Source organism: Terrapene carolina, unplaced genomic scaffold, assembly GCF_002925995.2.
Source record: "Terrapene carolina triunguis isolate 2854851 unplaced genomic scaffold, T_m_triunguis-2.0 Scaffold227, whole genome shotgun sequence".
In the NCBI taxonomy this organism is placed as follows: Eukaryota; Metazoa; Chordata; order Testudines; family Emydidae; genus Terrapene; species Terrapene triunguis.
The window spans coordinates 783,392-811,257 of NW_020664578.1; the positions used below are offsets into that span (position 1 = coordinate 783,392).

Here is a 27,866-nt window from a genome sequence, read left to right on the forward strand (position 1 = left end):
CTTATCAAGCCACTGCCTGGCTCTGTTGGCGCCAGAGATGTCCTGCGTGTGGGAAATTCAGTGTGCAATGCTCCCTGTGTGTGGAAAGTATCAGTGTGTGTAACACTCAGTGCGAGGTGGGTGCAGGGTGAGGCACGACATGGCAGAGGTGTTCTGGCCTCCTATGGAAAGAGAAAAGGGTAAATTTCATCCCATTTTCTAGTCAGGTTTAATTGCCCACACACACACACACAGCTAGTAAGAAATCCAGAGAGGCTTACAGCATGGATTGCAACTGCAGGGGTGATCTGGGACAATTCCCTTCATGTCTCGCAATCAGCATCACCATTAGCACCATTTTACAGGTGGGGGAACTGAGGCCCAGAGACCTGAAGAGAGCCAGCCAAAGGCACAGATCGAGTAGACCCCAGGAGTCCTGGTTCTGTGCTCTACCTGCTGGGCGAGACTGTCTCCCTTTTACCACTTTAAAGATCAGTATTGTTCTTAATGCAGGGTTTGGAGGCAATGATGTCACCACAATGAAAAATGTATGTCCTACCTCTCCCGCTGAGCACGGTGGTTTCCCTATGTTCCCAGGATGGGCTTGTGGTTAAGGCACTGTATGGGGACTCAGGTGATCTGGGTGCTATTCCTGGGGTGTGTGACCCATGGTAAGCCACTTCGCCGCTCAGTGCCTCAGTTTCCCCATTTGAACAATGGGGATAACAATCTTTTCTTTTTAACAGTCTTGCGTCTGATGAAGTGGGCATTCACCCACGAATGCTTATGCTCCAATACTTCTGTTAGTCTTAAAGGTGCCACAGGACCCTCTGTTAATCTTTTCTTTGTCTATTTGGAGTGTCAGCTCTTTGAGGCAGGGGCTGTCTCTCAGTCTGTACGTACAGCGCCTAGCGCAACGGGTCCCCTCTTTTGGTTGGGGGCTCGAGTTGTTACTGGAACCCCCCAGCCCATGCAAGAGCATCCCCTCCTCGCCAAAGGGTGACATTTGGGAGGCCAGTGTCTTTGCTCATCCCAAGCCCTGTTTAATCTCATAGCCGAACCCTGACCATAAGCCTGTGGGGTGATGCCAGCAGCTGGGTGGAGGCTGAGCCAAAAACTAGACAGCTGCATAGTTAAAAACAACACAAACATCTTTATTTACATGCACATTGGAGCTGTATCGACCTCTACAGATCCCAGCTCTCCCCGGAGCAGAAAGGGAAGGAAACCCAGCTATGTCCCTTAGGCCAAGCTCAGCCTGCTGGGCTAGTCTGTTCCCCCTGGAGGTGTCATAATCCAAGACCATGTGCAGAGAGACGCTAGCCCTGGCCTCTCTCACCTGAGCCAAGGAGGCGTTCCCATTGCTGCAGGTAAGTTAAGTAGCAGGCTGTTACAGTTGCTGGGGCTGGCCTCTAGGGGGAGACACACTCACACCCATTAGGCCGGTATATTGCACAAGGTGTGTGTGTGGGGGGTGTATGCTGTGATGGGAAGGGGGGCTTTGAACCCTCAGCAGCTTCACAGTGGTGGGACCGCCGGTGGGGGTTGAATGGGGGGGGAAGTTTGGGTTCAGAGCTACCAACTTCCCCTAACAGCGCAAACGTCCTCTACGGCCCATCTCCAGCGGGGCTGGGGGCCGGGTGAAATCAGGCAGGCGTTCGGAAGCTGAGTCTAGATGCAAATCAAGGCCGAGCCAAAAGCCCAGATCCAGTCCCCCTCCACAGGCTGGAATCCGGATTGGGAGCCGAATTCGGTGGCCTCTCACTTCCCAGCCATGCCTCTCCTGGGGCTGCAGTGGGGCCAGTTTTGGGGTGTTTAGTCTGTGTCAGCAGGGCGCAGCGGTCCAGCGTCTGCAGCTGCCCTGCTGGGTTATCAGTCCCTTTCGGGGGGCTCACAGGAACACCTGGCGTTCTGCGCCCCAGCACCGAGGTGTCCCGTTCACGTCAGGTTTCTCCTCCGGATCAGGGCTCCCCTCAGTGCGAAGCCGTGCCCTGGGGGCAGAACACACCTGCCCATAGCTTGACTGGGGACCCCACCCTGAAGACAAACACCGATGGGGGGGGCGAACATGGGGCAAGCTGAGGCCACACCACCCCACCACGATCCACATCCCTGCTGCATGCGGGAGGCTCAGGATCCGGAGGTGAACGTCTCAGACTTTGAACCCTTGCCTGGGGGAAGGTGATGAGCTGTATTCAACCCCAAGCGGCTGGGGCAAGGGGTCCGACTCCCCCCCTTCCATAGTCCTTAGCGGCTGTTGCATTGTACAAGCAAAGACAAAGAGGCTCCGGGTGAATCCAGGAGGGTGCCGGTAAATGGCCATCCACGGTCCCGCCACGGCTCTCCTCCCGCTGGGCTTCGGAGCCAGTCCTCCACCTTCCCCTGGGAAGTGCCGACAGAGACAGGAGGGGGAGGATGGACGGACGGACAGAGACAGCGCCCCGTGGCTCCTCACCGGTCCTGCCTCCGGAGTGGCGGGGATGGGGGGTAGTGCCGGACAGGTGGCATGTCGTAGTGACTGGGGATGTGGCTGTTCTTGGGGGAGTCGTAGTGGTTGGGGGGGATGCTGGGGGCTGCTGGAGACACACCTTCTGCCCCCGGGGGGCAACTCTCTAGAGGGAGGAGAAGAGGAAAGACAAGGGCATTACCGAAGGCACCTGTGAAAGTGTCTCAGGATGGGCTTGTGGTTAAGAACTTGGGAGATCAGTCTGTAAAATGGGGTTAAGGACCCTTCCTTTCTCCCATGCTGCAGCTATTTTCAACTGTGAGCTCTTTGGGGCAGGGACCACCTCTCACTTTGTGTGTGCTTGTGCAGCGCCCGGCACAACGGGGCCCTGATCTTGATCCGGCACAATGTGGCCCCGATCTCAGTCGGGGTATGTGCAGCGCCTGGCACGAGGGAGCCCTGAACTCCGTCAGGGCGCATGCAGCACCCGGTATGAGGGGGCCATGATTTCAGTCGGGGTGTGTGCAGAGGGGGCCCTGAACTCATTCGGTGTCGGTGCAGTGCCTGCACGAGGAAGCCCCGATTTTGGTCGGGGTATGTGCAGCGCCCAGCACCAGTGGGCCCCGATCTCAGTGGGGGTAGCCTCTGAAATGCAAAAGCCCGGCAGTGGACAAGCGCCCCCAAGTGGCATGTCACGCCCGCCCCCATGTGCCATTCAGGCTCTGGCATCGCTGCGAAGTGAACGGGACTGGAGGGGTCCCGCAGCCCGTCGCGGTGCCGAACGCTACCTTCTGCCCTGGAGCCGGCGGCTGGCTCCTCGAAGAGCCCGATCTCGGCGTAGGACATTTCTCGCTTTGCGGGGGATTTCATCTCCATGTAGCTGCCCTCCGAGGGCTTGGCCATGAGCTCGGGCAGGTCCTTGATGGTGGCGTAGGGGTTCTCGCTGTTCAGCGAGCTGTTGCTGGCGCGCAGGGCCTCCTCCTTGATGTAGTCTGGAGGGTGGGCGGAAGGAGGGCAAAGGGAGGGTGGGTGAATACAGGAATGGGGAGAAGCCGGGGGGCTGGGACGCCGGTTTAGCTGGGAGGAGATGAGTTTGCTGGGTCTGTCTAGCTCCAGGCACATGGGCCGCAATCAGCGCTAACTGGGCCCCTCGTTGGCGGCCTCAGCAAAGAGACCTAGGGCTGGATGGGGCCCTGCACACCGAGCTCCCCTCTTGCCCCCAGGGGGTCCCACCAGGGCAGGACAGAGGCCCACGGGCAGCGTGTGCAGGGAGGGGAGTGAGCTTGTCCAGGCTGGAGCTGCTCTGGGGATATGCAGGGCTTCTCCAAAGCCAGCCCAGCCTCCTCGCGCCCTGCTGAGCCCCCCACCCCACTCCCGCAGCGCCCCCTAATGCCACACTGGGATATGGGGTGAGCCCTGAGTGCAAGGGGAGAGCACCCCCTCCTGAGCCCCCCGCCCCACACCCTGCAGCACAGCGCCCCCTAGTGCCGCACTGGGATATGGGGTCAGCCCTGAGTGCGAGGGGAGAGCGCCCCCTCCTGAGGCCCCCGCCCCACACCCTGCAGCACAGCGCCCCCTAGTGCCGCACTGGGATATGGGGTCAGCCCTGAGTGCAAGGGGAGAGCGGCCCCTCCTGAGCCCCCCGCCCCACACCCTGCAGCACAGCGCCCCCTAGTGCCGCACTGCGACATGGGGTCAGCCCTGAGTGCGAGGGGAGAGCGCCCCCTCCTGAGCCCCCCGCCCCACCCCCTGCAGCACAGCGCCCCCTAGTGCCGCACTGCGACATGGGGGGGTCAGTGCTGCAGTAAGTGCGACTCCTCCCCCTCCCGCTCCTCCCAGACCCCAGCCCAGGAAAACGAGGCCATCGGCCTGAGCCGAGAGCGTCTGGGGGAGACGACCGCGGGACCCATCACCCCCCGCCCGTGCGCCGGGGGGCGCTGTGCTCACCATTGCTGTAGTACCTCCCCAGGCTGTTGCTGTAGCTGTAGCTGCGGTCCATGGGGCCGCCCCCTGCAAACGGAAGGAGACCCTGAGGCTGCTGGACACAGACAGACCCTGTGGTTCCCTCTGGCCCCCCAGCCCGTGGGGCCTCCTTTAGCCACAAGGGGGGTCCCTTCACGAGGCTGGGGTCTGTGTCGTCCCCGCAGCAGAGATGGGGGGAGGTCGGTGAGACATGGGGACGGTGACTAGAAACAGGCAGCTCCCGTCCAGGGAAGGGTCTCCCCACGCAGCATCCAGGGAAGGCCTCCCCAGGGCCCCGGCTGCTTTTCTTCCCACCAGCTTCGGGGTGGGGGCAGGGGGGCAGTTTTGCCCTTGTTGGGGGATGAAATGTATAGGATGCCGACCAAGACCGGCAGTTTGAGCTGACATGGACCCAGGAGTCCTGCGCTCCCCCATCTCCAGCTCCTAACCCCACTCACCTTCCAGCACTGGGAGTAGAACTCATCACCCTACCCTGTTCTGACCCCTAGACCCCACTTCTTCTCCCCACACCGGCTCCTAAAGCCCGGCCCTGCCCAGCATATCCCAGCTGAGCGCCACGCCCAGCTCCCCCCTTACCCCGCTCGCGTGGCTTCAGCGCCGGCACCCCGTGGTGCTTCCAGTCGGCAGGCAGCGAGGCATTACAGTCCGGCCCGTAGGCCACGTTCTTTATGTTGGAGAAGTGCTGGTTGCAGGGCACCTGTGGCCGAAATAAGGGGTGGAATCAGCAGTGACCTACCGCCCCCTGCCCACGGGGTCCTGCTCGGACTGGCCCCTTTGCCAGGCCAGGATTTTGGGAACCACAGGGTCTCACGGTGTCCATGAAGAACCCCTTCCTTCTGGAGTGGCCCTTGCCAAACTCGAGTTCAGCTTGAGACAAGCGCCCGCATTAAGAGCGGATGTTTTGAAGCGCTCTAAAATCCACGAGCAAATTCAGATTGCCCCAAAAACTGCTGTGCCTCATGGCGTCCTGGGGTGGGGTGAGTGGGGCAAATTTGGGGTCATTTGGCCCACGGGTTCCAGAGATACAGCACCCAGAATAAAAGGGATGGTCTCCACATTGTGCCTGTTCTCATCCCTTAGCTGTTTGGACACCCCTGGGGTTCAGGCTCCAGGACTGGTCTGCGCCGAACTGTGCTTAGACGACCGGATGGGCCCTCAGCTCGGGCCCAGCACCCGGCTCTGTGCTGGGGAAGAGACGGTTCCGACGTTACTAGAGGGGCTGTCTGGCTCTCTGAACCAGCACAGGCTGGGAAACCCAGGCCAGAAAAAGTGATTTGCACAGACTGGGGGCGCCCAGCATCCGGGGTGCTGCTGGGGGACAACCGACCTGATGGCTTAGCGCAGGAGTGGGCAAACGTTTTGGCCCGAGGGCCACATCTGGGTATGGAAATTGTATGGCGGGCCATGAATGCTCACGAAACTGGGGGTTGGGGCATCAGAGGGGGTGAGGGCTCTGGGGTGGGGCCAGAAATGAGACGTTCAGGGTGCGGTTGGGGGCTCGGGGCTGGGACATGGGGTTGGAGAGCAGGAAGGGGTGCAGGCTCTGGCTGGGGGTGCAGGCTCCGGGGTGGGGCTGGAGATGAGGGGTTGGGGGTGCTGGTTGGACCGAGGGGTTCGGAGGGCAGGAGGGGGATCAGGGCTGGGGCAGGGGGTTGGGGTGTAGGAGCGGGGTCAGAGGTGCAGGCTCTGGACAACGCTTACCTCAAGCAGCTCCTGGAAGCAGGGCCATGTCTCCCCTCCAGCTCCTACGTGGAGGCGCGGCCAGACGGCTCTGCACGCTGCCCCGTCCGCATGCTGGCCCCGCAGCTCCCACTGACCACGGTTCCTGGCCAATGGGAACTGTGGGGGCCGCGCTTGGGATGGGGGCAGCGTGTGGAACCCCCTGGCTGCCCCTACACATGGGAGCCAGAGGGGGGACAGGCCGCTGCTTCCGGGAGCTGTGTGGAGCCACAGCACGCGGGGAGCGGGGCATGCCCCCGACCCCGCTCCCCAGCAGGAGCTCGAGCACCGGATTCAAACATCTGAAGGGCCAGATGCAGCCCCCGGGCCGTAGTTTGCCCACCCCTGGCTTAGAGGCATGACTAGCAGGCCTTGAACTGAGGAGGGGGGTTCAAGTCCTCCCCAGGGCAGATTTCTGATGGTGGCTGCTGTGCTGTTACCGAGCAGAGCCAATACCAGGTTAGCTCCCCTCCACGTTCTGGGGGTGCAGGGGCACCTCAATTCCGCACAACCCCAACTATTTCTGCAGCAAATTCTCAGCCCAGCCCCGGAGAGACGCTACAGACAAGCTGTCTCCTCTCTGCCCGTCCCCAAGGGGGCTCCGTGCCTCGAGGCTCCGGCGAACGGAAAGGCTGGGAACTTCCCCGGAGCAGTGTCGCCCCCGAGGGCTGGGGCTTACCTTGAGGGAGCTCGCCCTGTCCTGGCTGTTGGGGGCGGGGGAGGCCGGCACGCACCGCGACAGGGTGTGGTAGCTCGGATTGGAGTAGTAGTGGGTGTGGCTGGGTGGGACGTCTGGTCAGACAGAGAAAGGGACAGACAGAGTTAGGCCAAAGTCCCTGGGAGTCCTGTCCCCTAGCTGTCCCCAGGGGCTGCGCATGCCATGTGCCTCTCCCCCACCCTGGGCCGGGCTCCGGCTGGATTCCCCACGCTAAGCCTAGGGTGGCTGGGATCAGACTTTCCCGAGAGTGGGGTGGGGGACTCTGCCGGGCTTGCTGAGCTCAGTGTCCTAGGAGGTGCCATGCTAACGGGAGCAGGGGGGCGACTTGGAGAGCAGAGCCCCCCCGTACTGAGCGCGCCGCGCCCTCACCTGGCACCGCGTACTCCGAGCTGTCCGTCCGCCCCGTGGTGTAGGCCACGGCCAGGTGTCTGTTCTCTTTGCCCTTCTGCCAGTGCCGGTAGCACAGGAAAAACACCAGCAGCACCACGAGCAGGATCACCAGGACGATGATGCCAATGATCGCCCCCAGGGAGCTGTACCCCATCGGCACAGCTGGCACCATGGTGAAGGGGTGCTCGGGGCTCCCTGCACGTCCGGAGGAATCATTAGACCTTCTGCCCAGAGCTGGGGACAGAACCCAGGAGTCCTGGCTTCCTGCCCCTGCACCCCTGCTCTAACCACTAGACCCCGCTCCCCTCCCGGAGCTAGGGACAGAACACAGGAGTCCTGGCTCCCTGCCTCCCCCCCCCCCCTAACCACTAGACCCTGCTCCCCTCCCGGAGCTGGGGACAGAACCCAGGAGTCCTGGCTCCCTGCTTCCCCCGCTCTAACCCTCTAGGCCCCCCTCCCCTCAGAGCTGGGGCCAGAACCCAGGAGTCCTCGCTCCCAGCTTTCGATGGCATGCCTGCGTGAGGTCCGCTGGTAACGCGGATTCGGCGGCATGCCTGCGGGAGGTCCGCCAGTCCCACACCTTCCGCGTACCCGCCGCCGAATTGCCGCTGAAACCGCGGGACCGGCGGACCTCCCACAGGCGCGCCGCCGAAGGCTCCCTGACTGCCGCCCTCATGGCGACCAGCAGGCTACCCCACGCGGCTTGCCGCCCCAGGCATGCGCTTGGTGCGCTGGTGTCTGGAGCCGCCGCTGGCTCCCCATCACGTGGTGGCAGGTGGAGTTGTGGAGGCACTCGCAGACCTGGAGACAGCTGGGTCCAAAGGTGCCAGGGGGACACTCTGCCAGGGGGGCACAAGGGCCCAGGTTAGAATCCGTGGGGTGAAGGGGGCTGGGAGGCAGGGGAAGGCCAGTCCCAGGGAGCGGCTTGGAGCCATACAGCTCCGCATCCCACCTCCTGACTGCTGGAGGAGACCGATGGTCCGTATAACCCAATATTAGAGCTGGCTGGGAAATCATTTGTGTTCCAGCAAAACGTTTTGGTGAACGACAAACAAGCAAAATGTTGGGGTCAAAATTTTTCTTCCAAGTTTCCGGCTTTTCATCCAAAACCTGAAAACCCCAAAACGCTGTGGCTGAAAAGTTATATATTTTTTGACTGTCAACGGTCAGAAACAAAGTGGAAAATATTCGGGTTTTTGGCTAACATTTTCGGGGGAGTTCAGTTGCCAAAAACCCAATTTTTTTTCCAGATTTCTGTTTGTCCAATGAAAACCCGGAAAATGTAACCAAAATCAGACATGCCCCGGGGAAATTTCTGTTTTAACCCCAAAACCCGTTTTTTGTCAAAAACTTGTCAATCAGCTTCCCTCAAGACCCGCCCAGAAGTCCTGTGTGGGTGTGATGTGCCCCTCTGCCAGCAGTGGGCGCTGCAAGTGGCTTCCCAATGTGGTCTCGGAGCCGTCATGCAGCCCTGTGCCTTCCCCGGGGCGTTCCCGGCTTACTGGTTTCGCAGTGGGCGCCGGTGTACCCGGAGGAGCACAGACATCTCCCGGTCGCCGGGTCGCACTGAGCTTCGTTCTGGCACTGGCATGCCTGGGCACAGTTCTCCCCGTAGCTCCCCAGGGGGCAGCCTACAGAGAAGAAAGCAAGTGGGTGAGGTCTGCATGGGGAAGGAGACGTGTGATGCCCAGGGCCCCGCCCGGCACAGCCCGTACCTTCCGAGCAGTGTCTGCCGGTCAAGCCGGCCGGACAAGAGCAGGTCCCATCCACGGTGCTGCATCGGCCTCCGTTTGGGCACTGGCAGGTCCGGCCACAGGCCTCTCCCCACGTGCCGGGCGGGCAGGCTGTGGAGGAGAGGAGACGTCTGTCAGTCCCACTACGCACCCGGCTCTGGAAGCTGCTCTTCCCCGATGAGCTACCGAGTCTATGTGCGTGAGACCCCATCGCCCCCTGGTGGCTGCCCACAGAGAGGATACGAGTCCTACTTCTGCTACCGGCTGAAGGAGATCTCCTTTAGCTCAAATGGCAGAGGCCTGCGTTTGTGGGGCTGACAGAGCCTCCAGGCCCCCCAGATCATAGTCCCGGGGACCCTGTTGTACCCAGATTCCTTATAACCCCTACAAGTGCCTACCCCTCCGCAACTTATTCCCCGTTGACCCGTGCTGCCCGTGAGTTGGGACGCCCCCCGGCAGTGGATGTGACTCACGCTGTGAGCAGTCGCTGCCCGTCCACCCGGGGAAGCAGTCGCAGGAGCCGTCCACGTGGTGGCAGGTGGAGTGGTTGGAGCATCGGCAGGGCATCGCGCACTTCTTGCCGTAACGCCCGGGCTGGCAGGCTGTGGCAAGGGAAGAAGAAATGGAAAGGGGTGCGGAGGGTGGGGGCGAGTCACGTACCAGCCCTAACCTGACCCCGTCGGACGGCTGCTCGTGTGAAGCGAGTTTGCTGGGTCTCAGCCCAGATCCTGACGGGGACCAGGCAAAGTCACCGCCACAAATCGGTGCCGACCGACCCCATTCGTGGGCAGCAGCCTGAGCAGAGAGGCCCAAACGGGCCCATGGAGACAGAGCTCCTTGTTACCCCCTAGAGGGGACAGGTCACAGGGACACACGGGCTGCTGTGTTCCCATGTGGATTTCTCAGTCCCTCAGGGGAGCAGGGATGGGGGTTTGCCCCCTCCACGTATCCATCTCCCTGAACCTGGCCGGCTCCTGGGATGCCCGTACAGTGGCCTCTGACCGTGCCCGCTGCACCCAAACCAGCCCTAGGTGGGGGGCAGGCTCGAAAGGACGATGCCAGTCCCATCTCGTGGGCTGGTCACACGTGGGCTTTGTGCGACGGACTTTGCTCTGCTCCGGCACTGGACGGAGCCGGGACAGGCCAGCTCCCCCCAGGGCTGGGCAATGCAGGAGTAGGACCCCCTCACCCAGACCGCTGGCTCCGTTGGCATGGCACTTACGGCGCTGGCAGGCGGGGCCGCGGTACCCGGGCGCGCAGCTGCAGCTCCCGTCCTCTGAGGAGCAGGCGGCTCCGTTCTTGCAGGCGCAGGGCTGGCTGCAGTTCCGCCCCCAGAAGCCGTCGTCACAGACCAGGCTGCAGCGGGGCCCTGGGGTGGCAAGAAAAGGACCAGGGTGTTCTCTTAGTGGGGACTCCTCCTCACCACGCAGCTGGGGGGGGGTGGCAAACAGGTCCCAGCGCCAACCCAGTCCCTTGCGTGGAGAAATAAAACCTCTCGCATCCCAAGCTGTCAGGGATGCCAGCGTCACTGTCCACACTCGACAGATGGGGAAACTGAGTCACCACACAGCTCCCTGCAGGCCCTACGGTCTCCCAGCCCAGCGCCGACCCAGAAACAGCCCTCTTCGAAGCTGCGCTCCCATCACTCAGACTCCAGTTAGCTCCTTCTAACTCCGACTCGAGTCTCGTCCACACACACGAGCCCTTCGCTCCAGTGAGGGGAGGTTCTTAACTCGAACTGGCCGGCCCGTCAGCAGGCACCGGCTGGCACGGCTGGGGTGCTGCTATTCCCCCAAAGCCTGCCCGAATTCTCGCTGGGCCACAGGTCCCTGCCATCTGGAAACCTCGCGAACCTGAGCCGAGGGTAACCTGCAGGGAGACCGGGACGACGGCTCGGAGAGGTGTGAACCGCCCTCCTTCCCCTCAGGGCGGAGTTATTGCCGGGCGCTTTGCTAAGACCGGAGCAGGAGCCAGTCTGGCTCTCTTTGGTGCCATGCGTGGGTGGCGTTTGGACAAGCACCATCACTTCATTTGGCCCTTGGCCCAGGGGGTACCCGCTGGGTCCAGCCACGCCCCAGAGGAGAAACGGAGCTCAGACCGCCCGGAGACCTCATGCCCATATATTCTGGACCTCTGCACAATTCACTGTGAGCTGTGCCTCATGCAAGCAAGTCAAGTCCTGTGGGAGGAGCTTATGTTGTGGGTGGAGCCTGGAAGAGTACCACCCCCTTCTGTCCCTGATCTAGCCATGCCCATAAGAGCTATGCATTGAGCTGGCGGAGATGCCAAGGGACTCCCTGGATGCCATCATGGCCAGAGACAGAGTCCTCCCGTCCCCTCCCCAGATCCCTGCCTCCCACCTGGCCCCCTCACCTGTCCATCCCGGCCGGCAGTGGCACTGTCCCGTGACGGGGGAGCAGCCGTCCGCGTGGCTGCAGTCACACTGACTGCTGCAGCCGGGCCCGTAGGCACCGTTCTGTTAGCGAGAGGGGGATGCAACCGGAGTCAGTGGCACTGGGATGGGATTGGGGTGGGTGATTTTAACCCAGAACCCTTCCCGGTCCCATCCTGCTGGTGCATGGGTCTAACCCTGCCCCAAGCCTCCCCGGTCTGACCCCCACCCTGCCAGTGCATGCAATCTAACCTATTCCCGCTCCGCCCCGCCAGTGCCCACGGTCTAACCCATGCCTCCCCTGCTCCACAAACGCACATGGTCTCATCCATAACCCCCCTCCCCATTGCCATTAAATCACCCAGCCCCTTTCCCAGGCTGGGCCAGCAAGCGACTTTCCCAATCAATCTGTTAGCCCATTGTTGTAATTATTTTGTCCAGTGGGACAATCACAGTCAGCCGAGATCCCGGCTCGCGCGTGGGCACCGAGTGGGGAACGGGCACCGTTAGAGGCATCCCGTCTTGCCAGCAGCTGGCTGGACCTTGCTCTGCAGGGGGTGCGTGGCAGGGGGGTGGCTAAGGGCTTGATGCAAAGACCACGGAAATGGGCATCAATGAATGCAGGCTCAGGTCCTTCCATGACAGCTGGGACGGCCGTAAAGGGCGCAGAGACCCCCGGGCGCGGGAAGCGGCTGGTCCGAGGGGGGTGGGAACTTACCGCGCACGGCTCCTGGCACCTGCTGCCGTACCAGCCGGCAGCGCAGGAGCACGCCCCGCTGACGGGGCTGCAGGCGGCGCCATTGGCGCACCGGCAGGTCTCGTTGCACCCGGGGCCCCAGGTGCCGGCGGGGCAGGGGCTGGAACAATCCCCTCCGTGCCAACCTGCGGAGGGGCGGAGAGGTTGGCGGGAGGATCGACGGGACGTTGGAATCGAAGCGCTTGAGAAATCCAGGCAACTCAACGGGCGGAGAAGCAGGGCAGTATGGGGGCAATGCCGTGCCCAGTCAATAGCCCCTATAGGGGCTATACTGTCCCACCACAGTCCCATAGCCAGATGTGTCTGGGTATTAGAGGGGAGCGAAGCTTTCAGTGGGTCCCTGGAAGGAGCCTGCGCTCAGCCACAGCTCCAGCCCAAGGGTGCCCGGCACCACCCACCTCTGGGCGCCCCAGCTCGCGGCTGGCTGCCGGGGCTCCGGCGGGGTCTCCGGGGGGGTGTGGAGCACGCCCGCTGGGAGAGGGCGCCCGTGGAAGGAGTGGCCTGGGATGTCCTGCCAGACCCCGAGCCTGGCGGAGGGTTCGTGCCTGGAGCTGAGCCGGGGGAGGGGGAACCCGGGCTGGTTCCAGCCGGCCCCTGCCCGCACTCCAGACCCAGGGAGCCGGGGTGGAGAGGGGTATTCACAAGACCTTTCCCGAGTGAACTTGAAAGGGCTCCCCCATCCCAGCTAGAGCCCCCCGGGGGTGCGGGGAGGGGAGCCGGGGCAGTGCCCTCCCTGTCCTGAGCGATCCCAAGGGCGCCCGCCTGCACCCTACCTTCTTTGCAGACGCAAGCGCCATCAATGGGGGAGCAGGCGAAGGCGTTCTTGCAGGCACACTGCATGGAGCAGTTCATGCCGTAGGTGTCGGCGGGACAGTAGCTGGAACAATGCTCCCCCTGCAAACGCAAGGAGACAATGAGGGGTGGGGGGGTTAGAGTCGGGGGGGGCAGTTACTCGCCAGCTGCTGACCTGGGGCGGGTCCAAACCTCCCACCCAGAGATGAGTAGCTGTAATACTTTGTGTTGCTACAAAGCCAACCACCTAAGCATCACAAAGTTATCCCTGCTCCAATCACTAGATCCCACTCCCCTCCTCGAGCCGGGAATAGAACCCAGGAGTCCTGACACCCAGTCCTCTGCTCTAACCACTAGACAACGCTCCCTCTCTCAATCCCCATAATTACCAAGACATTAACCGCCTTGTTTCCCAGTGTCCCCGCAGACTAGGCCCCAGACTCACCGTGTACCCCGGGGCGCAGTGGCAGAGCCCCGTGGCCCCATCACACGTCCCTCCGTTCAGACAGAGGCAGGGCTCCTGGCAGTTGGCCCCGTAGTATCCGTGGGGGCAGGTCTCGTTGCAGTGCAGGCCCGCCCAGCCCGGTTTGCAGGTGCATTCTCCGCTCATGGGGTGGCAGCTGGGCCCCGGGGGGAGAGAGAAACACGGGCCCATCAGAGCGCCCCCGCGGAGCAGCTGGGGTGGGTTTGTGCCAATCCCGCGGGGCTGGCCCTTTCCCTGAGAGCAGCAGGACGGTAGGGGCTGCAGGTGTCCCGAGCCGGATACCCCATGTGCGTGCCCACTCAGTGGCTCCTGGGTAGAGCATGCATGTTCTGGATCCGGGACCTTTGCCCTCCAGATTCCCCTGCCCGCTGCTCCTGCAAACGGGAATCCTGCATTCCAGCACTGGGGGGCATAGGACGGATGGTGCCGTGTTATTCCCCTTATGCCCCGCAGAGGGCAGCAAACCCACAGGACTGGAAATAGGGACCATATCCCCCCTCCCCTGTACACTATTAACCCCTCACGCGCTGGCATGTGCCAGGCTCCCACATGCACGATCGGTTGGGGCGAGGGCCCGCTCAGGTGGCTGCCGGAGTCCCGCCCCGGCCCCTACCTTTGGCTGTGCTGGGGGCTGCAGAGGCAGGGCAGGTGGCAGGCCAAGCCGTAGAGGCTGTCCAGGCACTCGCGCTCCTCGCAGCGCGGCCCGTAGAAGCCGGCCTCGCACAGGCAGGCCCCGTTGATGTGGAAGCAGCGGCCCCCGTTGGTGCAGTCGCATGCCTGGCCGCAGTCCTGGCCGTACTTGCCGATGGGGCACTCCTCCTGGCACCTGTTCGGGAACGGGCAGAGGGGGGGGAGGACGTGCCCCCAGGGTCAGACTGAGGGCAAGCCCAACGCCAAGGGAGGGAGAGCCAGTCAGCGCTGGGGTGAGCAGACAGGGGTCGCTGTACCTGGTATCTCTCACCTGCTCAATCTGGGTGTCCCCTGTAGGCTGAGGCCGCCAAACTCATTCCATGCAAGACCCTGGGAGATGCTGAGGACCCTCCCGCCAGCTGCTCAGCAGGGTGCTATTAGCCTCTGGGGGGCGCCCGGGGAGGACACCCCTGCACAGTCTTTGAGGCGGCAGCTGGCCATCTTAGCCGCAGTCCCTCAGGAACTTGTGGGGATCTCGATGGCACAGAATGGCCCAGAGAGCAGGGAAGCGAATGGAGCTTGGGAAGGGGCCAGTGAACCTCCAGGGTCCCTGAGCAAGACAGGCAGGGCCAGCGGGGCTGCAACCGGTGTGAGAGCCTGGAGCGGAAGCTGGCTGCAGGTGGGGAGCTCAGCTGCAGAGGTCACGGGGTGGTCAGTGTCGCATTGCTCAGCGCCTGGATTTAACCCACAGGGGCCATGTCTGCACCAGGGGGGCGTGCACCAGGGTCGCTGCATCGGCACACACTCCTCGTGTGCAGTGTGTCCACGTGAGGGGTTTGCACTGGTGCAAAAATCCCCAGGCCTAAGACTGTGAATGAAACCTTCAGTGCAAGCCCAGAGCGCAGAGCAGGGCTGGGATGGGGTTCTGCCAGCCAGGCCTGGCTGTTTGTTTAGGCAACAACAACACGACTGTCCTAAAGCGCCGCTCAGCGGAGGGGCTCAAAGCCTTTGCCAAAGGATCATCATTTTTAAAATGGGGAAACTGAGGCACGGAAGTGCTTTGCCGAGGGTCACACGTTAAGTCTGTGGGAGAGTCCTGGCTCTGACCACTAGACCCCACTCCTTTCCTGAGCAGGGAATAGAACCCAGGAGTCCTGATTCCTAGTCCCCCTTGCTCTAATAGACCACATCCCCTCCCGGGACCAGGAAAAGAACCCAGGGTCCTGGATTCCCACTCCCCTAATCCAACCCCGAGACCACACGATTTCTTTCGCTTAAAACGCCAACAAAAACCCCCTTCCTAGCGATCCATTTAGTGCTTGTCACTCTTGTTTGATTCTGGGTTTATTTTTTCCTCTCCATTGTTTGCGACACCCTCTCAGAAGCTGGAAAAAGCCCTCACTTCCTTCTCCCGCTGGCTGCGGCCCTTCCATGTGGAAAACGCCGACTGATTTCCCTCCTCGCCCTGGCCCAGCTGCTATTTACTTCCCTGCGGCACAGCTGGGGAGATCATCCCTCACTCCAGCGTTTAACCGGCGCTCCCCCCGGCTGGCAGGGCACTGCCTGTGCTGTAAGCCAGCCAAAAATCGGCACAGCCAGGCAGTCAACGCATTGCCTGGAGTATTATATGCATGCATTACGGTAACAGTGGCTATTCATACGGTGCATTACATTATGTGCATTACGGTAGCAGTAAGCACTGTATATACACGTAGCAAGAAACAGTCCCTGTCCCACACAGCTTCCATCTCAATAGACAGGACAAAGGGTGGGAGGGGAAACTGAGGCACGGGGAGAGGGGTGGGGCTGAGGACATGCCAAAGTCACATGGCAGAGCTGGGCATAGACGCCAGAAGCCTCATTCTCAGTAAGGCCCTTTACACCGCTCTGGCCGGACAAAACAGCCTTAAAGCGGAGGACATTTCAGTGACGCGCATTTTAAGGCCCCTTTACATTGGCAAAGCCACATAAAGGGGCGTTGGCGTAACTGAGAAGGAGGGTCCAGGTCTCCTAAGTCCCAGTCCAGCGCTTAATCCATGGCAAAGTGCCTGCATTTCACGCACTCCAGTTTGTAACCCCCCCCACACACACACACACGTTAACACAAGAGTGTGCGAGTCCAGGAGCCGGTGCGTGGGTGGGTTGACACGGAAGGGTGTGAGGAAAAGGGCATTGGTGCACTCGTGTGTTTGAAAGGCCGTGGGTGTCCCTGAGGGAGGCTGCGTGGGACAGGGATGTAGGGGAGCGCGCAGTCACAGCTGTGGGGGAAAGGTAAAGGCTGAACCTCAAGCAGCCGCAGTGAGAAGTCAGGGGGCCGTCAGACAGGAGTGACGTAGGAAGGGGCCCGCCCCACCCCGAGCTCGCCTGTAATTCGAGCACAGAGCATGTGTGAGGGTGAGGCCTTGTCTACACTTAGAAACTTTGCTGCTTTAACTAGATCCGTATAGTTAACTGGGTACAACAAACTCCCAATATGGACGCAGTTCTATCAGCATCAAGGTGTTTATACTGATAACACTTATTCTGGTTTGGGAATTAAAATAAACTACACTGGGGTAAGGCATCTTTATACTGGTATAACTGAGTCCATGGTGGTAGCATTATTTTGGCCAAAAAACCCACAACCCACCTTGCTAACTGACTTCACAGACTGGGCAAAAGGAACCCCGGTGATCCTCCAGTTCAACACCCTGTGTAGCACAAGCCAGAGAAGGGCCCTGAATGAACTCCTGTGTGAACTCCAGCCCATTTAGAAAAACAGCCAATCTAGATTTACCAGCTGCCCGGATGGAGAATCCCCACACAGCCCTTGGTAAGTTATACCAGTAAAAATGTGAGGTGTGTGCAAGGGTTTGTCTACACAGGGACATTCTGGAATAACTCCCTGGGTGGACACTGTTCTGGAATAAGAGCGCCTTTTACTGAGTTAGCTTGATCCACTTTGGAAACGGATTAAGCTCAACTGGAAAAATCATTCTTACACCTGGTCTACACTTAAAAGTTAGATGGACATAGCTACACAGCTCAGGGGTGCGCAAAATTCACCCCCCGGAGTACTGTAGTTAAGTTGTCCTCACTTTGGGTGTAGACACAGCTAGATTAGTGGCAGAATCATCCGTTGACCCAGCTACCGCCGCTGGGAGAGGTGGATTGACTACAGGGATGGAAAACCCCCTTCCATTGCTGCGGGAAGCGTCTACACTTCGGCGCTAAGCAGCACTGTTGCTCTGTGGCGCAGTGCCCTGAGTGGACACGTGGCCTCATTTAGAAGTGGTCGAAAATTTTGCATCTAACCAGCTTTCTGTCAGAAAACGCCCCTTCAACAAAACCCATTTTTTTCACCAAATCACGTCAATTTCAACAAAATTTGGGGGGAAAAAATTGGAAAAATGATTTTGAAAACATTGAAATGTCCCATTTTGACATTTCCGGAATGGAAAGTTTCGATTTTTCATTCTGAAACGACTTTTCTTTTCCAAAGGTGCTTTATTTGCTATGAATGATTTTATACAAAAAAAATGATCAAAATGTTTGTGCTGAATTTCGTTGCGTGAAAAATTTCAAAATGTTGGCTTCTTGTCCCAAGTTCAGGTGCTTTTTTTGTTACAATCTTGACTTGTTTTTACAGGATGAAAATCCAGTTTGCCAAGCAGCTCTACTCTTAATCCAGAATAAAAGTGTCCACACAGGGAGGTACTCCAGAATAGCTATAGACAACACTTTAAATTCCCACCCTAACTTAATCCAGATTAACTCCCCGTGTAGACAAACCCTGAGAACATGTGGGTGTATCACAGAGGGGCGGCTTTAGGCGAGCAAGGGGCTCAGTAGGAGACCACCTGACTGAGGTTTCTAGCTAAGCCTCACTGATTGAGGAATCTCCCTCTAAGCCATGCCAGTTGCTAGCCCCGACACAGACACGGTTCTTTCCATGGCTGCAGGGAGTCGCTCTGCCCGACCCCACTCACCGCTCTCCGGTGTAGCCCAGAGCGCACTGGCAACGCCCGGTGACCGGGTCGCACAGCCCGTTGTTGTGGCACTGGCATTCCCCCAGGCAGCCTGAGCCGTACCTCCCTTGGGGGCACGGGATGGAGCAGATGGTGCCCTGCAGACAACGGAACAGCAGTGTCAGGGAAATGCTCTCTCTGGGGTAGCCAGGGGACAGGGTGGGGGCCCCCGCACCACGGAGCCTGGTCTCCCTCTTCCCCTGCGATTGGAGGGGATGGTCCCCGCTCAGTGCCCCCCAGACCCACCCCAAGCCTGAATGTGGCCACGGGTCAGCAGCGTGCGTGGGAGCGGGAAAGGCTGACAGCCCATTTCTCGCCCAGCTGGGGGCATCTCGCAGCCCCGAGGAGGCTGAACGGCGAGCGAGGCTCACGCCGCCAGGGCCGGATCAGCCGGAGACCCCACGGCAACACGAAGGTGGCAGAGGCGGCATCGCCCCACGCCGCCGCATGGAGCCAGCTCAGGGCTCGGTCCAGGCCGGCTGGGTCCCACGGGTGTGAGGGCCGGGGCATGGCGCAGTGATCGGGGGAGGAGTCCAAACCAAAGGGGGCAGGACCCCTCTGCCCCCAGCTTGTCCCGCCCTGACCCTTTGCTCTCCGGAGGCCGGTGGGCCGGGGTTTGAATCTTGCCCGCTCCCCCCCAATACGTACCATCCATCCTGGAGGACAGACACAGTGGGTGGTGTTTGGGGGGTGGCAGATGCCCCCGTTCTGGCAGGGGCAGTAAGCCGGACAATGGAGCCCGTCGGAGGTATTGGGGCATTGGGCCTCGCAGCTGGAAGGACAGGGAGAAAGGGGTGAGGGAGACGGACCCAGGCTGCAGAGTTTTCTCTCTCTCACCAAAGGCTAAAGAAATCCCACCCTGCGGCTGGGTCAGAACCAGCGCCCCCTAGAGGGGAGAGGCCCTGTGTCCCATTCCCACCCCCGGGGCCAGCCAGAACCCCCGCCCTGGGGCCGGATCGGAACCAGCATCCCCTAGAGGGGAGAGGCCCTGTGTCCCATTCCCACCCCCCACTGCCCAGGCCAGCCAACCATTCCCCGCACTCACTAGGTGCCGGTGAATCCCGGCTGACACAGACATGCCCCGGTCTCTCCATGGCACTCGAGCGCGTTCTTGCAGGAGCAATCCAGCTGGCAGCCCTCCCCGTAGGTGCCTGGGTCGCAGGGGACTTTGCACATGGGGTCCTTGTACCCGGGCGAGCAGACACAGGCTCCGGTGAGGGGGTCACAAGCTCCCCCATCGCCGCATTGGCAGGGGTTCTCACAGCGGGGCCCCCAGGACCGGCCATCGCACACTGGAAGAAGGAAGTGACTGTTGTAGCAATGACAACCCTTTGCCCTTCTGCGGACGATCTCTAAGCACATCCTACGCCCTGGTGAACGAAGCCCTGCCATAGCCCTGGGAAGAAGGGTCAGAGTTTCAGCCCCATTTTACAGGTAGGGAAACTGAGGCACCCAGATGGGACATGCCATCCCAAGAGCCAGAAATAGAACCCAGGAGTCCTGGCTCCCAGTCTCCTGCTCTAAGCACTCTACCCCCCCTCAGAGCTGGGAATAGAACCCAGGAGTCCTGATTCCCAGGCCCCGCTATTCTAACCACTGGCCTCCCCTCCTCTCCCAGAGCTGGGAACAGAACCCAGGCGTCCTGACTCCCAGTCCCGCCCACTCTCACCCATTAGACCCGCTGCTTCCCATTAAACAGATTGCTCGGTTAACGAGGGCTTAATCGTTATTGCGTCTTTCAAACCATGTGCTAGTTATCTGTCCGGAAGCTGCCACATGGAAAAGGTTGCTTGATTGTTTTAAGTGGTGGCATTATTCAGCGGGAGACCAGGGGCGGTCACTCGGGTTAAGGGGAGGGAATTTAAACAGGGATGGTTTAGGCCGAATCCGGGGAAATCTTCCTAAGGGAGATGGACAGGGCTGACGAGAGGGGGCGGGAAGCTGGTACAAATTACCGGGGCCCGGCGGTCCGGAAGGGGGCCCGGGGCCCGGCTTCCCCCCCCTTCTCGTCGGCCCTGTTTAGCCGGTCTGCCCTGCCCAAATTTTTCACCGGGGCCCGAACCCGCTCTCGGCGGTCCTGGAGATGGATCAGAACTCTTAGCCTCAGCTGTTAGCAAAGGGCCCTGGTCCTGCGCCCCCTCCCACTCCCCCTGACGCAGAGGCTCGGGGGCTGCTGTTTGGGGAGCGTGACATGAATAGCGGGAGGGAGGGAGGGAGGGAGAGAAAGAAAGAGCGAGCCATGGCAGACAGACCGAAGGATGCAGTGACTCAGTGGGGCTTTTGCCCACAACTGGCTGTCCCTCGCTGAGGGTCCCCTGAGCAACCCCCTCCCCTCCCGTCTGGGCCATGGGCTGCAGCCCACTCCCAAGCATTTCCTACGCAGCCAATGACCCCCAGCTCCCGGGAGCCGCCCCCGGTGCGTGGGAACCCACTGCCTCGGGCCCCTGGGCCCAGGGGAAGGACGTGGCGGCTCAGAAGCCGGAGTCTGGGTTTAATTTGGCTGCAGGTGGAGGGGGGAGCGGAGGCCCCACCCGCCCTGGGCCCAGGCCGGGATGCCGGGGGGCTGAGGAGGGGCCAGGGCTGGCCAGGCGGGATCCCGCCTTAGCACAAGTACCTACGGTGCCTGGCGTGCTGATGGCTGGCCTCCCCCCTCATGTGTCCCCTAAATCCTAGCCCACCCACCACCTCCCCCCCTCCCTCCACAAAACCCCCAGTCCCCTCCTCCTCCCTCCGTAGCCTCTCCCCCATAACCCCGCCCCCTCACTCCATAACACCCCCATTCCTCACCCCATACCTCCCCCACCACTCTGCCCCTCTCCCTCACACCACAGTTCTTCTCTGCCTCTTTGTCAGTTCAAAGCCAGGCCCACCCCCAGAACCCCCCGTCGGCTAGCGGTCACCCCAGCGCCTGCTGCCTCCGGCCGACCCGCCCGCGGGTGTCTGCAAGTGACAACTCCCCCACCCTCAAATCACCGGCCAGGCTCCTGGGGGCAGAGCCACCCCCTTCAGCTATAAGTCAATGGCCCAGGTGCGCCAACCCCAGCCCGCGGTGAAGGGGCCGAGCCTGTGGTACTCACTGCTGGAGCAGTCTGTGCCCCTCCATCCCTGTTCGCACTGGCACTGGTCGGGAGCCACGCACCTCCCGTGGACGCACTCCTTGGTACAGCTGGCTGCAGGGAAGGTGGCAAGCAGAAGGATTCAGTCGGGCTTCTCCAAGATCTTGTTTTATTAATGTCTAACCTGGCATTTCCAAGGCACATTTCATCCCCAAATGCTACAGACTGGTATCACCCAGCCACCTCGGGGGTGGAACATGGCAGCTATGTAACAGCGCTAAGCAATGCTGCACAGAGATCACTCGGCCAGCATTGAAATGCAGCCACCTCTGGGGTGGAACACGGCAGCTATTCAACAGCGCTCAGCAACGCTGCTCAGAGAGCACTCAGGAAATGCAGCCCCCTGCACGGTGCTCGGCAATACTGCACAGCTATTGCTCCCCCAGCACCGAGATGCAGCCCCCGCAGGTGGGGGATAACCTGGGAGCTGTTTAATAGCCACGCAGCGCCAGGGATCACCCACCCGGATCTTCCTAATCCCTGACCTGCAGCAGGGGACCACACCAGTGAGTTGAATCACAGCGCAACCCACTGCAGGAAAGCGTGGGAGCCCCCTATAGTGACCACTCCATAGAGGAGCCTTCCACTGCTTCCTCCCAGAGTCAATCACCTCCCGCCCCCGGCTTGGCCAAAGGGATGCAAAGCTGATGAAACACAGCAATGATTTATGGTCTGGTCTGAGTCTGCTGGGGCGAGGGGGTGGAATGAGGGGGCTGTCTGTGGGGATCAAGGGAAAGTTGCCAGAGGACAGGCAGCCTGGTCTCAATCAGGCCCGGGGCATGCTGGCTTCCCAGCACGGAGCCAGCTGGAAGTGGCCAAGAAGGGTCCCATGGTAGCCAGGTGGCCTGGAGCCACGTGTCTGCAGGAGAGCTGGCAACTAAACCTGTGGCATGGAGAGAAATCTGAGCGGGCCGGAAGGATGGGGGAGGATCAAGGAGTGCCAGACAGGACGAACAGCAACAAGCTGTATAGAATGTGCGTCCCCTCTGGGGTGGGTCCTGGCAGAGGCCACGCTCGCTGGATGAGCCGGGGGCTGCTGGGTCTCTCGAATCCATTACAGAGGTATGATTTCTCAGAGCGCAGGGGAGCCAGGATTTGTTTCAGGGCACACAGTGGGGAGCGAGGGGGCCAGGAGAACTGGGCTAAGCAGACAGGAAAATGAACCATGACCCCCATTTTAGAGATAGGGAAACTGAGGCACGGGGCGGGGGAGGGAGAACGTCGCTCAGGATCACACAGCAAATCAGTTACAGAGCTGGAAATGAAACCCAGGAGTCCTGTGCCCCGGTCTGACCGCAGGCCACCAGGCAGAATAACGCCACCAGACCCCTTCAATTTCTGCAGGAGCATCGCCCCCTGGGGCCCATTAATGACTGTCGGGGACGGACTTACGGACACAAATATCTGCGCTCTCGTAGTAGCCCTGGCAACAGCGGTACCTCTTCCGGTAGTCAATTTTCACCGCCTGTCGGTACGCTGTCTTGTACACAATCCTGTGCCACACAGAGTAAAAAGCAGAGTGACCCCCACATGCAGAACATTTATAGAGAACAAATCACACCTGGGGAACTCACCGCCCCAGGAGTGTGCTAGGGCTCACCCAGAGAATTTACTGTGGTGAGGTCATGTCAGGATTACTGCCACCGTGCTATATATGGCACTGACTGATATGGACAGAGTGTGGGTTACCCAGCCCCCAGGGTAGAGTAGGAGTTCATCAGTGGAGCGCCATGCTATCCAATAATTCTGGTGTTAACCTTTGGAACTCACTGCCACATGTTCCTAACCAGCAGAGCAAACAGCAACGAGATAATATTGGAGTTAATCTGTGAGCCTCCCTGCCTCAGACTGGTTCCAGGTGAGCTCACCGAAATGGGAACAGACTAATGTTAACCTCTGAAACTCACTGCTGCTTGTTAGTAGCAGGGTCAAAACAGTGGAACTCACTGCTGCCTGTTAGGAGCGGGGTCAGCTTGAGGGACCCTGCTGCCAAGGGGCTGTGCTGGGGTAAGCCCGTGGGATTCCCAGAGAACTCTTGGGGACAGTGAGTGGTGGGTCAGAGGACGTTTGCCACAGCCCCTAGGCCGAGGGGCGCTCCTTACTTGTGCTGGGTGCACGGCTTGAGGAAACTCCAGGTTCCATCACACGAGTCCTTGGAGGCCTGAGCGTAGGGGTGGGCGTAGGACTCCTTCGTCGCCGTGGTGAAGCTGCCGGGGAAAAGACAGAGCCACTTCAGTGGCAGCCCAAGGACGGCCAAGGGAAATGGCTGATTCAACTCTCCTCATTGTGGCAGGGCTGTGGCTTAGTGACAGGGGCTCTGCGCCTCCCATGCAGGACACCCGGGGTCCAGTCCCTCTCCTAGCATCCTCATGGCAGCAGCTGGTGCCTTTGGAGCAGAAACACAAGGTTCCTGCCCTATTCCTGGGGACAGACTGCAATGAGGCAAGGTCTGCCAACTCCTGGTGCTTTTCATAAAGCCCCAGCTCCTGGAGTCATGAGATTATGGGGGACATACAGCCTTTTTTTTAAAAAAGGCAAGCTATTTCTAGCCATCATGGTTGTGGAGCAAAGCTTGAAATCGCGACCCCCTAAAGGCTGAGACACCAGGAGACAAATTATTATTATTTTTAAAAAATCTCATATTTTTTTTGGTTCCTGGGGGTTATGACTGGGGGTTGGCAACACTGGTACCAGCACCTCTAGAGGCATGGAGGGATCATTACAGCCTGGAGCGTCTCAGTCCCTGGCAAAGGGCTATTTTCCACGTAGATACAGAGACAGCCTCAGGTTAATAGCCACACCTCTGGGACCAACAGCTCCTCTGTACGTGACAGTGTAAACGCTGGTCAGGCCAACCCTGCTGTGCTCCAAATATTACCATGTATTGTCGCTACAGAGAGTGCTGAACTCTTTACAGACACAGACCTAGCCCAGAACAGGGTCCGGAGGCCAGACACCCTCACAGCTGTAACCAAAGCTGACAGGATCACAAGCAAAAGGGGTTAACATGTTAAGTGGTTCCTTGTACTCCCTATCTGACTGTCTGTCTCCATCTGTTGTCTCGTGTCTTCTATTAAGCTTCTTGGGAGAGGGACAATCTTTAGGTTCTGTGTCTGTACAGCGCCTAGCACTGGGGGGAGGGGAGTCTGGTCCGCGACTGGGGCTCCCAAGTGCGACACAATACAAATAAGACATAAGAAGGAGAAAAAGGGCGAAAGAGATAGAGATGAAAAGAAAAAGGGTGAGTAAGGTAAAGCAACGGAGAAAGCAACACAGAAAGCAAGCGAGGAAGAAAGGCTCCATTGCAAGGATCGGAGATGAACGCCCACCGAGAGGTCTCAGGGGAGCAGAGCGGAAGGCCCGGAACCACACGCCCATTTCACCCCAGGGCTCCCCGCCCTCCCCTGCCCCCCCCCACTCCTTACCTTTCCCAATAGCTGCAAACATTGGGGTCGCTGGGGTTGAGAGAGGTCGCCAGGTGCATCTGCAGACCCAGCAGAAGGACCACGTGCAGCTTCATCCTGGTGGGAGGAGAGAGATATGAAGAGGAGTTGACAACGAGGAAGAAAGCCCAAGAAGCTTACTGTCAAGAGGATCACAGAGGTGGCTGCCCATGCTACAGGATTTGTAGTGAGGCCAAAGCACAAAGCTCTGCTCCTTGAGCTAAAGGACGAACTTTGTTAGCTGGTAGCAGTAGTAGGTTGTTATCCACTTTGTGTTAGACCTGCAGATGTTGCCAGAAGCTTTGGGAATCATGCAAGGTTGCTCTGCACCCCTGGAAAGGGGGCACATCCTGTTTTATTTAGGCCCTAAACTGAGCCAGAGAAGGACCCAAACCAACGCTGCCAGTTCAAACAGAACAAGCTGTTACCAAGTCCACCGAGACACCCTGGCCGACAACAAGGATCGAACCCAGAGCAAAGGCATCAAAAGCACAAGCTCCTAGCACTGTGGGTAAATCCCCCCGCAGTGAGTCAGTAGCAGGCCATTGAAGTTAACGGGGCTGGCCACTCGTTAGAACCTCGTTCACTACAACATCAACTAGATTGCGCATGTTGATATACAACGCCACCCATCCCCCCGCCGGCTTTGAGTTCAGATCTGGCTGTGACCTTTGTGGTCAGCCCCTGTGTCTGTGCTGAGGTTAAAATCAAATCCCAAATTTCAGCATCACTGAATATTCAACCGACCTGTGCGCATGGCCCCCATCACACCAGCCCCTCCAGAGTAATTACTGACCCCTCCCTCCCCGCTGCAACAGGATGTTGGACACCTACCAACCTTGACACATCTGCCCTAAGTGACTGGCCCAAGATCTCACACAGGGAATCCATGGCTGAGCTGGGAACGGAGCCCAGAACCTCAGCCCCGCTGCGGTCCCCTGCTCATTGGACCATCCTTGTTCCAATGCATTGCGTTCACTCTAGGTAGGTTCTTACAACCCTCTCATCCCCTGGTCTCCGAGCCCCATCCTTCCATTCTAGCCAAACTGACAGTCCCCAAACCGGGAGGGGAAAGCCACCGGGGCTGATGAAAGCGCGAGGCCGAGCCCGTCTCCCCAGCGTGACGGGCGCTTTTCTTAGCTGGCTTTTCGTGTTTGACGCCAGCCTCTTCCCCGCCAGCCAGCTGGGAGCTCGGAGCAGGAAGCGCGGTGTGAAAACAGGAAGCAGGTTGTGTCGAAGATGCTTCCCTCCCACCCCGGCTGATGGCACCTCCACATGGGCGGGCGGCAAGGGCCGCATCAGCCCGAGACTTCTAAGAACGCCACGTCCCGGCTGGGAACAAAGCAGGCCTGCTCGGTCCCTGTCGCCAGGCCTGAGCTCACCGTTACGTCCCACCCCGCTCTGTCGGACGCTGCTCGTTGCCTCTTGTCTTAGGGTCTGTCTACACTGCAGGAGCAATTCCCAGCTTGGGCAGACATGCGTGCGCTTGTTCCTTCCACGCTAGCTCATGAAACATAGCCCCGGAGCCTTGGCTAGACACCCAAGTACGTACCTCGGGTCTCAGGGGGTCTGTTTTTTAGCACGATCAAAGCTAGCTGAGCTGAAATTCCTGCTGAAGCCGCCGTGTGGATATAACCTTGTATGTAGACGCCAAACTCTTTGGGGCAGGACCTGTTGTTTCATTATATGCATGTGCGGCACCAGCTATAACAGGATCCTGAGTCAAGCTGGGCAAATCGTAGTTCACTGGCTAGTCCAAAAACGTTTTTTTTAAACGTGTTTCAGGTTAAGCCGAAATTTGTTTGATATTTTCAGTGAATCAAGAAGCCAGGGGGAAAAAATCACCTTGGGTCACACAAAAAGTTTTGTTTCCATTCGGAGCATTTGCTCCTGGTTTTTTCCTTCATTTTTTAAAAATTAAAATGAAAGACATTTTCTAAATGGCCAGCGGCTTTGAATGGAAAAAAATCAAACTGTTGCCTTGTGAAAATGTCCAAAGTGAACGGCTGGGATTTTTCCAGAATGTCTTTCTTTTTTTTCCCTGACAAAACGATTCAATGAAACTGACGCAAATTAACAAAATGTTTCCGTGTCGCCAAATCTGAGCTTTTCACTGGAAAAAAAGTTGCCGTGGAAAAATGTTGCCTAGCTCTAGTCCTGATTTCTGACGGAAACCTCCAGGCACAACTGTATAACTGTTCCCACCTCCCAGCACAGGAGGAGAAGACGCAGCTCAGTTGGACAGTCTGCGTTTTGGCCCCACTTGGCCTCATTCCCCTCACACAATTGTGAGGCTGCCTCATAGTTGTGCTGAGCCTTGATTTGTTATTTACACCTGTGTATCAGTGGCAGGTGTATCAGTGAAGCAGAGACCCCGGCAAGGTACGTGGCGATCTGGGAGTCAGGATTCCTGGGTTCTATTCCTGGCTCTATCACGCCAGCAAGTCACGTCCCTCTTCTGTGCCTCAGTTTCCCCACCTGCACAATGGTGGTAATGCTTGGCTAGCACTTGGAAATCCTTGCATGGAAGGCTTTAGGGAAGGGCAAAGGCTTATTCTAAGCACGCTCTGTTCAGGCTCCCCTTTTCGCTGTGTGAGGGCCAGCGGCAAGGCTCAAAACTGCCGTGTCCCCACAGCAACGCAACCCCCCTGGATAAAGTGCACATTAACAATTCCTCTAGCATCGTCCTCTGCACTGGAGAACCGAGCCAGCCAGGCCAAGAGGCATATCCCCGCCCTGTACTTGGCTAGCAAAGCAGTCCCAATGGAGGGCGATGTGCTGCAGAAATCCAGCATCGGCACTGAGGGCTTTGGGGCGGTGGGGTCAGGCGGAGAGTAGGGGGCTGGGCTGAGAATCCCAGGTTCAGTGGCAAGGGAAAATGAGTTTGCTGCAGAGGGACAGATTGAATCATAGGGTAACAAGAGAGTGAACGAATTGTGCATTATAATAGATATAATATTATAATAATAATCAGCCCTGTGCCCACTAGGAGTTCAAAGCGTTTTGTAAAACGTAACCAATTGAGCCACACTAGATATCGTTATCTATATTTTTACGAGTGGGAAAAGGAGGCCCGGAGAGGCAAAGTGATTTGGTGATGCAGGAGGACCCAGGCGTCCGGTCTCCCAGTGCCTTCCTTTCACCACTAGGACCGCTGCCTCTCCATAGCAAAGTGGTCTCAGATGGTACAAGGCAGGGCGATGCGCCCGCGCAGGCTGAAAGAGTCTTTGGCTGCCTGGAGGGTGCGAGACTAGAATAAAAACATAAAACTTTCTAA

General features: G+C 59.2%; 1 protein-coding gene across 1 annotated transcript in view; it reads right to left on the reverse strand.

Annotated features, from left to right (window-relative positions):
- Window positions 1-1,131: 1,131 nt before the first annotated feature.
- The window catches only part of PEAR1 (platelet endothelial aggregation receptor 1), a 54,906-nt gene continuing 28,171 nt past the window's right edge, over window positions 1,132-27,866 (reverse strand). Inside the window, exons 2-23 of the mRNA XM_026656303.1 lie at window positions 24,572-24,667; window positions 23,249-23,353; window positions 22,539-22,639; window positions 21,108-21,200; window positions 19,076-19,322; window positions 18,679-18,802; window positions 17,992-18,128; window positions 14,007-14,219; window positions 13,355-13,529; window positions 12,891-13,011; window positions 12,079-12,242; window positions 11,342-11,444; window positions 10,191-10,337; window positions 9,442-9,570; window positions 8,951-9,079; window positions 8,738-8,866; window positions 7,215-7,430; window positions 6,807-6,919; window positions 4,985-5,105; window positions 4,373-4,435; window positions 3,214-3,417; window positions 1,132-2,591 (exon numbers count right to left, since the gene is read on the reverse strand). Of these exons, the coding sequence (XP_026512088.1) occupies window positions 2,431-2,591; window positions 3,214-3,417; window positions 4,373-4,435; window positions 4,985-5,105; window positions 6,807-6,919; window positions 7,215-7,430; window positions 8,738-8,866; window positions 8,951-9,079; window positions 9,442-9,570; window positions 10,191-10,337; window positions 11,342-11,444; window positions 12,079-12,242; window positions 12,891-13,011; window positions 13,355-13,529; window positions 14,007-14,219; window positions 17,992-18,128; window positions 18,679-18,802; window positions 19,076-19,322; window positions 21,108-21,200; window positions 22,539-22,639; window positions 23,249-23,353; window positions 24,572-24,666 (3,090 nt within the window). The 5' untranslated portion in view covers window position 24,667 and the 3' untranslated portion in view covers window positions 1,132-2,430. The remainder of the gene's footprint in view (window positions 2,592-3,213; window positions 3,418-4,372; window positions 4,436-4,984; window positions 5,106-6,806; window positions 6,920-7,214; window positions 7,431-8,737; window positions 8,867-8,950; window positions 9,080-9,441; window positions 9,571-10,190; window positions 10,338-11,341; window positions 11,445-12,078; window positions 12,243-12,890; window positions 13,012-13,354; window positions 13,530-14,006; window positions 14,220-17,991; window positions 18,129-18,678; window positions 18,803-19,075; window positions 19,323-21,107; window positions 21,201-22,538; window positions 22,640-23,248; window positions 23,354-24,571; window positions 24,668-27,866) is intronic.